The 11,116-nt window shown below is 45.8% G+C and overlaps 1 protein-coding gene and 1 pseudogene across 1 annotated transcript; both read left to right on the top strand.

Moving 5' to 3' along the window:
• Positions 1-1,205: 1,205 nt before the first annotated feature.
• Positions 1,206-1,456, top strand: LOC114051981 (annotated as a pseudogene).
• A 3,457-nt stretch (positions 1,457-4,913) lies between these two features.
• Positions 4,914-10,892, top strand: STX4 (syntaxin 4). Its single transcript, XM_027875074.1, has 11 exons — positions 4,914-5,053; positions 5,255-5,356; positions 5,550-5,649; positions 5,841-5,915; positions 6,019-6,089; positions 7,175-7,283; positions 7,472-7,548; positions 7,902-8,039; positions 9,833-9,943; positions 10,038-10,139; positions 10,409-10,892. Exons 1-10 carry the CDS (start codon positions 5,024-5,026, stop codon positions 10,116-10,118), a joined length of 894 nt encoding a protein of 297 aa, XP_027730875.1. The 5' UTR covers positions 4,914-5,023; the 3' UTR covers positions 10,119-10,139; positions 10,409-10,892.
• The last annotated feature ends 224 nt before the right edge of the window (positions 10,893-11,116 follow it).

Below are 11,116 nucleotides of genomic sequence, written 5' to 3'. Positions count from 1 at the left end.
GACTCCAGAATCTGTTCTATCTACTATACCACCTAGCCGCCCCTCTTATCAACCTTTATTACTGTATTTTGAAATGGTCCTGTGAAGTCTCATTGCTTGGTATGTTGCTACTGTTGCTTCCTTGTAATAGCGGGGAAAATGGGAGTAAACACTGGGACAGATGGCAGACATGATAGGGGACATTTGGGTAGTCTCAACCCCTGTCTTTTGTAACATACTGCTTTTGGTAACATACTACAGTCCCTTTATATGCCCATTTCCCCTTTTTTGGTATTAAAGAGATTATCTTTTGAAGCAGTGAGCACTTGGGGTATACCCAGAGTACTATGCAATTCCCTAAATGTCATCTGGCCTAAGCACTGCCTGGCATATACATATATACACACAGGTATGTAGGCATATATGTACATATATATATGTATATATATATATATATATATATACACACACACATATGTATGTGTATGTGTCTGGGTAATACATTAAATACTTTCTTTTCAGTGTGGTGTGTTGATACCTGCAATCAAAAGACATGGGTTTGAATTCTGGTTTAGTTACTTACTAGCTATGTGACTTTGGGAAAAGTAATTTGAAAGTTTTTTTCTCAACTGCAAAATAAGAGGGTTAGCCTAGGTGATCTTTTAAGCTCCTTCCAGTTCTAAATCTGTGGAAAAGAGTGAGAGAGATGGCAGGGTCTTGTGGATAGAGAGCTGGTCTTTCCGACCAGGAAGACTTAGGTTTAAATCTTACCTGTGACACATGCATTTGTGACTCTGGGGAAAATCACTTAATCTCCCAGTAGTACAGTCAATTCTCTACTACAGTGAAGGTGCCTACTGGAATTGGTAGAGGGAGTTTCCTCACCAGGGAATTTCCTACAGCAATGAAATCACAGGTTTAGTCTCTGTCCATATCCATGGTTGGCAACAATGGAGCAGAAAAGGAGTGGGCAGCTTTCAGAGATTTGGTGAACAGCACCACATTTACTCATCTGGGTCAGAACACTTGCAAACATCAGGATTGGTTTGATGAAAATGATTGGAAAATTCAGAAATTACTAAATGAAAAATGAGAACTCCACAGGGTTTACCAGCAGGACAGTTCATCCAGATCTAAGAAGGCAGTTTTTAATTCCATCAAAAGTAAAGTGCAGCTTTTTCTCTTCTGCCGCTTTTGCGTTTGCGCTTGGCCCCTCAGCTTCCGACATGCAGAAGGATGTCAGCAAGTTTGTGGATCTGTAAGTGCCTGGAAATGCTCTGTGAGCAACAGGATCATCGAGGCCAAGGACCACGTGTCCTTCCAGATGAATGTGAGCAAGATTGACAAGGTCACAGGCAGATTCAATGGCCAATTTAAAACTTACGCAATTTGTGGAGCAATTCGCAGAATGGAAGAATCTGATGACTCCGTTCTCCCACTGGCAAAAAATGATGGTATTGTTTCAAAGAACTTCTAATTGAAGAAATCTTGTGGAAAGTGTCTTCATAAATCAGAAAAACATAAAAAAAAAAGTAAAGTGCAAGTACAGCTTAGAGAGATGCAGGATTCTTGCCTCAGTAAGAAGGCAGATTCGATTCAGTTTTATGTTAATAGTAACAATCCAAAGCACTTCTACAATGCTCTTAAAGCTATTTATGGGCCAAAGACATTTGGTGCATCTCAACTACTCAGTGCTGATGGAGCCTCACTGATCATGATCCTAGAGAGATGGGTTGACCACTTCCATACTGTTCTCAACAGACCGTCATCAACTAATGCCGAAGCCATTGTCCTCCTTCATAGGCTGATCCTTTGTCTGGGGAATGGATATCTACCCAAGAGCCTATGTGGCTTCAGAAAGGGCCGAGGAACAGTTGATATGATGTTTGCTTCCTGGCAACTCCAGGAGAAATACCAGGAGCAGAACAGAGGTCTGTACACAATGTTCATCAATCTGACCAAGGCCTTTGATACAGATGGCCATGAGGGCTTGTGGAAGATAATGTTGCAATTTGGTTGCCCAGAAAAGTTCATTAATATTGTACACCAGTTTCACCATGGCATGCTTGCACAGGTTCTGGAAGATGGATGATCCTCTCACAGTTTTCTAGTCATCAATGGAATGAGACTGGGCTGTATGCTTGCTCCCATGCTTTTTAGCATAAGGATGAAAAAAAGCATCCAGGTCAGCTACTGCACTAAAGTTACATTATTAAAATTGAAAAGGCTATAAGCCAAGACTAAAGTGCAGGGAGAGTTGATGGGAGACTTTTTATTTGCAGATGATTGTGCACTCAAGGTAGTCTCTTGAGACTGAGATGCAATCCAGTATGTCCAGTATAGATCACTTCTTTGCCTCTTGTGCTAATTTTGGCCTGACAATTAACACCAAGAAAACAGAGTTTCTCCACCAGCCAGCACCATACCATTCATACATGGAACCATTGGTTACAACAAATGGAGAAATTTTGAATGCTGTGGATAAGTTCATTTATCTTGGCAGTATATTTATCTTGGATGGACACATAGATGATGAGGTTGGCCCATGAATTACTAGAGGTAAATCAGTGTTTGGGAGTCTCCAAAAGAAAGTGTAGGAGAGAAAAGGTAACAGACTGCCTACCTAACTGAAGATCTACAGAGCCATGGTGCTACCTCATTGTTTTATACCTATGAAACCTGGACAGTCTATCAACACCATACCAGGAAACTAAATCAATTCCATTTGAATTGTCTTAGGAAGATTCTGAAGATCAGCTGGCAAGATAAGGTACCAGATATTGAGGTCCTTTCTCAAGTTGAATGGCCAGGCATTCAAACTATTGCAGAGTACAACTCTGATGAGCTGGCCACATTGTTCAAATGCCAATTGTACATTTGCCTAAATGTACATTTTGCATAAAAAATTTTATGGAGAACTCACACAAAGCAAGCACTCACATGGAGGTCAGAAGAAGTGCTACTAGGACACTCTCAAGGTCTCTCTGTAGAACTTTGGTACTGAATGTAAGACATGGGAGACATTGGTACAGGACCATCCAACATGATGTACCTGCATCATTGACCATGCTGTGCTCTATGAGCAAAGCAGAATTATAGTAGCTCAAGAGAAACATGATGAGAAAATTTAGAGATATTTTCATTCCAAATGTTCAAAGGAACTATTTGTGCCTGACCTAACCCTTCAGACCTACTGTTGGTCTGATCAGCCACAGTGGGACACACTGTACTTTGACTCAACATCATGATGTCATTTTGGTCCTCCTCAGGTAGGAAGGACAACAATCCTAACCAACCCAACAGGCATACTGTTGCTTGCCAGCCCAAACTCAAATCCTTTCCACCTTAATAGAAATTGTCACAGCACTTGCCCTTCTGCTGACATAGTCTTCAGGAACATATGGAAATATAAGAGGCAAGATTAGTTGGGAACTTTAGTAGACATTGGCCACAGTTATTTTAAGATGATATTATTATTGCAGATTTCATTACAGAGATAACTTTTTTACCTAGCAAATTTTTAAATAGCTCTACCAATGAAATTACAGGTCTAGCCCCTGTTCCACTCTAAATCTAGGAATAATTTTGGGAAATATCTTGTCTGAGGAAGTCAAGAATCATTTATTAAGAGTTTACTATGTTCCAAGCACTGTGCTAAGGCTCTAGGGATACAAAGAAAAGCACAAAAGCCCTCTGCCCTCCACTGCCTCATAATCTAGTAGGGGAGAGAAACACACAAACAACGATATACGAATGAGATATATGCAGGATAAATTGAAAGTGATCTCAAAGGGAAGGCGCTAGCATTAAGGGGTACCGGAGAAGAGGCAAGAAGGATGAAGGAAAGCTTTCAAGGCTGCATTTTATTATACTAACAAGTCAAATACTATTAAAAAAAATGCACATAGAGAATCTTTATGCTCTTTATGCCTCTGTGTAGAGCATTCTGAGGCAGAAAACCCTCCGTTAGTTTCCGCACAGCAATGGAAGTGGTTTCCAAAGGGTTTTGGACTTGGGGTGATTAGCAGGGTCATACTATATCACAAACAGGGGTTGGGAAGGAGCTCGCCCGGAGATGCAGGAAACGGGCACGACAACGTCGGGACTCCAGGTCGGGTACATGCTGGGGGACGCCCCCACTTCCCCGGGCTTCTCCAGGAGGAGAGGGCAGAGAGTGCGGGGGCGGGGCGGAAGGGAGGGGGGAGAGGAAAGGGGAGGGAAGTGAAGGTCACGTGTTGCTGATTTCCAGATTTAGAACGTTGTCCTCGAGGTTTGGGCTAATCCAATAGATTGTCTGCGTGTGTGGGGGGGGAACCCTTATCATTAGAATGACCATCTAAATCTAGCCAAGCTCCCTGAGTCTCGGGTAACAGAAATGACTTAAAAGGAGTGAGGTCACGGAAGGGTATGCAGATCACGTGACCTGGAATTTTAAGGGAGTGAGGAAATGGTGGGAAGGATCCGGATTAGGTCACTTAAGGTGGAGAGGGTGGGGGCCATGGGGTGATGTGAGCAGGGCGAGGGCTGGTGGGTGACGTTTGAATGACGTATATTTATCCCCTTCTCTCCCCCGCCTTGGAACTTCATGTTCGGTGGTGAGCTCCTTCCGCCCAGCTTCCGGTAGGGGCGAAGCATCCTTGAGTCCTGGCAGCCTCACTTCCGTTCAGGTTGCAACTGCAGCTTCCCGTTTCCGTCTTTCCTGAGGGCGAGGAGAGAACTGTCTCTGTGCGCACGCGCAGATTCCTTGCGGGAGGGGGGAGGGGCTGGAGTTGTAGGATTGGGAGGAGGAGGAGGGAATTACAACCTGTGGAACGTTGAGGGGTCCCAGTGACCGGATTCTTCCCATTGGCTACAGGAGGTGGAGGGGGGCGGAGCCTGGGGTATTGGGGACTTGAGGGGGGTCCCGGGGGTGGGTTGGGGAAGAGGGGGTGGTGGAGGGGCCAGTGTTTCATATTGGGAACTTTGGAGGCCTTGAGGTTTGGACCAATCCGTAAGACCCCCGGCAGGTGCGGGGGGGGGGGGCGTGGGGAAAAACCGGGTCAGCATGCGGGACCGGACCCACGAGCTGAGACAGGTAAGACCGAAGTGGAAGCCAGCCACCTGACGCTGGGATGCCAGTGGGAAAAGGAGCGGGCGGCATCCCGAGTGGCGTCCATACCACGGGGGTTCGAGGGCACCCGGAGGGGGGGGGACGCCCCACACGAGGATGAGGGGGTATAGACGCGGGGTGAGGGGGCTGGCCAGCGCCTCCCATCAGTGACCCCGGACCTTATAGGGGGATGACAGCTCTGATGATGAAGGGAAAGAGCGAGTCGCTCTGGTCGTGCATCCGGGCACCGCCAAATTGGGGAACCCCGACGAGGAATTCTTCCAGAAGGTAAAGGTGGCGAGGGGGCGCCAGGAGGTGCGATGCCCTGGAACGAGGCGGAGGGGCTTCCCGGAAGACTCTCAGGGAGGGTGGAATGCCTGGGTTTGGAGGAGGGAGGAAGGAAGAGGAATCAGGAAGACTGGAACCTAGCGTGGGTGGGGGGGAGTCCCCGTTGCTCCTTGCCCTACTCCCTCTTTCCCAGGTTCGGGGCATCCGACAAACCATGGGGAGATTGGAGAACAAAGTTAAGGAATTGGAGAAGCAGCAGATCACCATCCTCGCCACGCCTCTTCCTGAGGAGAGTGAGTGAGGGCTAAGGGCGCATGCTCATTCCCTGTTCCCTAGGGATTATGGGCTTTGTAGTACCTCACCTGCACTAGTGGGACGGCTTTCCCAGGTGGACAGAAAGTACGCGCAGTCTCCAGGATCCCTGTTATCAGAGCTATCTTGAAATCATGCTTTTCTCCTATTCCCACCCTTGCCTCCAATTCAGGCATGAAGCAAGATCTCCAGAACCTCAGGGAAGAAATAAAACAATTGGGGAAGGAGATTCGGACTCAGCTGAAGGGTAAGTGCTGGTTGGCTATTCTGCCAGGGTTCTGGGAAGAAACCTGAGGCTAGAGGCAGGTCCCCTAAGCCCATTGCCCTATCCCTCCTTTGTCCTTTAACAGCCATTGATCCCCAGAAGGAGGAAGCAGATGAAAACTGTAATTCTGTCAACGTAAGGATGAGAAAGACCCAGGTGCGTCGGTCCTTTCTAGAACCCTAGCATTAACTTAAAATGAATTTTTTTCAATTAACAAAAATCAATTTTTTCTCCCACCTCCCTCCTGTTGGGGGAGGGAGGAACAAAGAAAAACAAAATTCTTGTAACAAATATGCAGAGTCAAGGAAAACAAATTCTTACATTGGCCGTGTTTTTTTAAAAAAAGTCTCATTCTGCACCTTGAGTCCATCATCTCTCAGAAGTTGTGTGAATTGCTTTGTCGTGGCTCTTTGCATTGATCAGAGTTCAAAGACAAAATTGTTTGTTTTTACCTTGTTATTGTGTAAATTGTTCAATGCAGAATCTTGACATTTCAATAAATGTTTCCTGAAGGCCAAGCTCTGAGGGAGGGGTGGAGTTTGGGGGATGGGGGGATTCTGAATGCCTTGTCCTGGGGCTGCTTGCAGTTTTAAATGATGAGTTTCAAACCTAGATCAACACTGGACTGTATATATACCGAATGTCTAAGTAGTTAAATGCCTTTAAGACTTCTTTGTTGGCTGTGTTGATCAGGATAGGAGAGGAGGACTTTAGTTGGACCATGAAAGGTGGATATGACTTAGACAAATGAGGGGTGTAGGATGACAGACTAGTCGGGGGAACAAAGTTTGTAAATGTGCTGTCAGGAATACTCCTACCTTGTTCAGGGGACGGTTAAGTTGAACACTTTGTCTGAAGTGGAAGATTAGTTTTGGGAAGATAAAGCCGAAAAAAAAAGTAGTTTGGGCCCAGATAATGGAAGGGTTTAGGTTCTAGACTGAGGATTTTTTACTTTATCTTGAAAGCAATGAACAATTATTGAAGAAGGTTCTTGAGCTGTGGAATCAAATGATGATAGCTGGACACTGCTTGTGTGGGATGCATTGGTGGAAAAAGAAGAGACTGAAAGCAGAGGTAGTCTTTAGAAAATGGTTGCAATAGTCCAGGTATGATGTGAGCTGACTTATTTGGAGGGCAGTGATGATCTGACCAGACCACAGACAACCATCTTCTGATTCCCAACTAGGCCTTCCTTAACTGACATTCCATCCTGTACTCTCCCTATACTCTTCTACCCACAGCATGGAATCTTATCCCAACAATTTGTTGAGCTCATCAACAAGTGTAATACAATGCAGTCAGAATACCGGGAAAAGAATGTAGAACGGATCCAGAGGCAGCTAAAGATCAGTGAGCACTGGGGAATGGGGGTAAGGGGAGATGGAAAGGCTGAGGGGACACTGAACTGTGGGGGGAGTGGTATCCTTCAAAGTAAAAGGACAGGGTTGGGGGTAGCCTCAGATCTAAAATGGTCGGTCAGAATGCTGAGCGTTTAAGTAAGGGCATGCTCTTTCCCCCTCCCCCACTCCCCTTCCCAGCCAATGCTGGAATGGTGTCAGAAGAAGAGCTGGAGCAGATGCTGGAGAGTGGACAAAGTGAAGTGTTTGTGTCCAACGTGAGTCTGTCAGATATTCAAACCCTGACCCTCAACCCAAATTTCTTCTGGGTAGGTTCCGTTGGTGCTCTGTTCCCCTGCCAAAGGAAAACTGGTATGAAGTAGAACTTCAGTTCTCTTAGGTTAAGGAGATGGGTTGGCACTTGAGTCTTCCTACTTCCAACCTGGCTTTGTCCTCTCCATTGTCTTAGTCCACTCATTCACATGACATCGTGGATTAGAGTATGGGCAGCCAGGGTAGTGTCTGTATGTCCATGTCCTTTCTAGAGCTGTAAGGATTTCATCCTCGAGATGGAGCACTTTGGGGGATGGGGTGATGTTTATAAGCATGCCTCCATTCTTCCCCAACCCAGATCCTGAAGGACACACAAATGACACGGCAGGCATTGAATGAAATCTCCACCCGACATGGGGAAATCCAACAGCTTGAACGAAGCATCCGGGAACTCCATGAAATCTTCACCTTTCTGGCCACTGAAGTAGAGATGCAGGTGGGAAACTACCAGCTCCCTGCTAGCCCTCAGTAGAGCTAAGGCTCCACCTTGCCATGGCCTCGCCTCCTCATAGCTTTGCCTTTTTTCAGAGCCCTGCTACCTTTTAAACCACTGCCCCCCCCAGTTTACCCATTTTTAAGCGTCCTTCTAGTCTTATTCTCCACCCTGCCTAATTCATTAAGCTATGTGCTAAGTATGTACCTGGTAGCCTGGGAGGATAGAGAGGTGTTCATTTCACTGCCTGACTCCCTTAGGGACTTACAAATTCGACAAACATTAAAGACCAACTAAGTGGGAGGCACTGAGCTAAGTGCTGTAGATACAAAAATGAATCTGATAAATACCCTGCTCTCAAAGAGTATACAATCTAATGGGAAGTGAAGGGACTCCAACTATTGGAGGAAAGGAAGGGAATCTATTCTTGGAATAGAAGATGGAATGAAGGAAGTTGAGGAGACAGGTGAGGGCCAGACTGGAATGGGGATAGAGATGTTTATCTGGAATGTACAATAAGTGAGATGTAATAATATGAGATAAGGCTGGTGTAGTTGCTTGCATCTAGATGAAGTGCCTTGGATACTAGAGTCAAGACTTTTATAATTTACTATGTAGGCAGTGGATGGGGAGCCATTAAAGGTTTTTTGTAAGTACAACTGTAGTGTACACATAGTGGTGCATTAGGAAGATTACTCAATAGATTGGAGGTTGAATTACAGGCAGGAAGACCCTTTTAGGAGGTGATGACCATAGTTTAGGAGAAAAGAGATGAAGACTAGTAGATGTGACCATAGGAGTGGAAAAGGAATGGATGGATGCAAGAGATATTTTAAAGTTAAGTGGAAAGAACTTGGCAGTTGATTGGATGTGTGGAGCAATAGAGACAACTTCAAGGTTATGAGCTAGGACAAGTCTAGCAGGGAAAATATGTTCAATTTTAGATATATTGAATATGAGGTCCCCAGAGAGAAAGCAAACAGCCAGTGGATCTGGAGCTCTGAAGAGAGATTGGAGATATAAATATAGATTTGGGAGTCATTCACATAGAGGGAGTGATTGAGATCACCAATCAAGAGAGTATAAAGAGAAAAGGGAAGACAGCTGAAAATAGATGTCTTTATGAAGACATCTGCACTTAGAAGATGGAAGCAAAATAGGTCAGAGAACTAGCAAGACAGTGGAGAGGTAGAATCTTGCCAGGAAGCCCAAGGAGGAGATGGCCAACCATGTCAAATGCAGAAAGTTTCTACCCATGATGATATTCAACATTTGAGTGGTGCTAGGAGGAACAGAATTGTAGTGTAATGCAAAGATCCCTTAATTTATATTCATGTGACCATATTCTGACCATATTCATGTGATCATATTCTGTTTCTGCAACTACTTGTGACTAATGAGTGACAAATTCTCTCGACCTCAGGTTCCCGTAAAAAGAGGGCATTAGACTCTCTCATATCCCTTCCAGCTCTAAATCTCTGACTTCTGGCTTGGGGAAGGGGGAGGGCAAAATCAGAGGAGACTTCATGAGAAAGGTGGCATTGAGGCTGAACTGAAAAGAATGAGTGGGGTGTAGATTTGGAGGTGGCAGTAGGGGATGAGGGGAAAACAATTTGAACACGTAGAGGAGTGTGTGGGGTCATCAGTCTAGTTGTACATAGGAGATAAGGTGATTTAGACCCTGAATGTGAATGCCAGAGTAGGAGGCTGGACTTGATCTTAGTCTGCTTTGGTCGCTTCTCCTCACTCCAGCTCCTTCTTAAACCCTGACCTTCCTCTTCCTCTTCCCTCCCTAGGGGGAGATGATTGACAGGATTGAGAAGAACATTCTCAGCTCAGCAGATTTTGTGGAACGGGGTCAGGAGCATGTCAAATCTGCACTGGAGAGTCAGAAGAAGGCCAGGAAGGTGAGGGAAGGCACTCCTACAAGCACCACCAACACTCTCCTCCCATTCCTGGTGGCCCCAGGCCATGCTCTAAGCTCCCTCTCCTCTCCTGCAGAAAAAGGTGGGGATCGCTATTTGTGTCATTATTGCAGTTCTCATCCTTGCTTTAGTCATTGGTCTCAGCGTAGGAACCTAATAGCAACCTTCATCAGCTGAGGTGAGCAGCTTTACATACCTGAGAACTGGTACTGTCCCTTCCCCCTTTTATTCCCCAAAAGCTCCTGCACTTACACCCTTTGTAACCCAGTCCTGTTCCAGGACTTCTACCCCAAAACAGCCCTTTACCCGAAATCCAAGTATTTTTTTTTTTGGAGTCCCTTGCTTAGCAGCTCCTGCTCTCCTTACTCTTCCAGTTCCCAAAGACCTAGAATTTCCCCACCCCCCACTTTCTCCCTCTGACCCTCCTCTCCCTCCTTTCCCTTACAGGTGAGGGGGGAGACTTGGCTTTGGGGGATTCATGGAACCTAGGAAGGAAGTCAACAGCACTGCCTCCTTCTTATGCCCCCAACGGCACAGTTAGGAGGCCCAGCTGGCAAAGGAGGCAGATTTTTTTCTTGGAGGGGAGAAGTGGAGTGGGAGGAAGATGGGTGGCACCTGGAGCCCATTTTATCCCTGGTTCTACCCTCCAGAGGTCTCCTGCCCTCTGCACCCTCATTTTATTTTCCCTTTCATTCACCTGAGCTTCACTTCTTCATCCCTAGAATCCTATTCCAGCCTTTTTTATCCCCCCCACTCCCACCCTTTGGGGTGACTACCAGGGAATTCAGTGGGGTGGGGAAGCCTCAGAGTGAGGGCAGGGAGCAGGGCTTGACCCTTGCTGGGCCTCAGCTCCAGCTTAAATGGGTTTCTAGGTCCTGGGATCATCTGGGACAAAATTTTGTAAGAAATAAAGTTAAAACAGTGTATCATGTTTGTATGTGTTTGATTTCTGTAGTCCCTTGGACCTCTTAGAACTCAGTTGACACTTTTCCAGTTTGTCAGTGCCCCCTTTTACCTTTTCTTTTACTCACAAGCCAGTATTCAGACCAGACTCCAGATATTTTTCCCCTATATATACCAGATATATAGGTATAGATATAACAGAGGTCAACCTGACCTTTCCCAGGTCCCTTTTGCTTATTAGATGGTGGAGGT

The sequence above is a fragment of the Vombatus ursinus genome, unplaced genomic scaffold (assembly GCF_900497805.2).
Source record: "Vombatus ursinus unplaced genomic scaffold, bare-nosed wombat genome assembly UNPS02014807.1, whole genome shotgun sequence".
In the NCBI taxonomy this organism is placed as follows: Eukaryota; Metazoa; Chordata; class Mammalia; order Diprotodontia; family Vombatidae; genus Vombatus; species Vombatus ursinus.
Note: the sequence above shows the minus strand (reverse complement) of the source record. Positions and strands in the feature narration are given on the sequence as shown.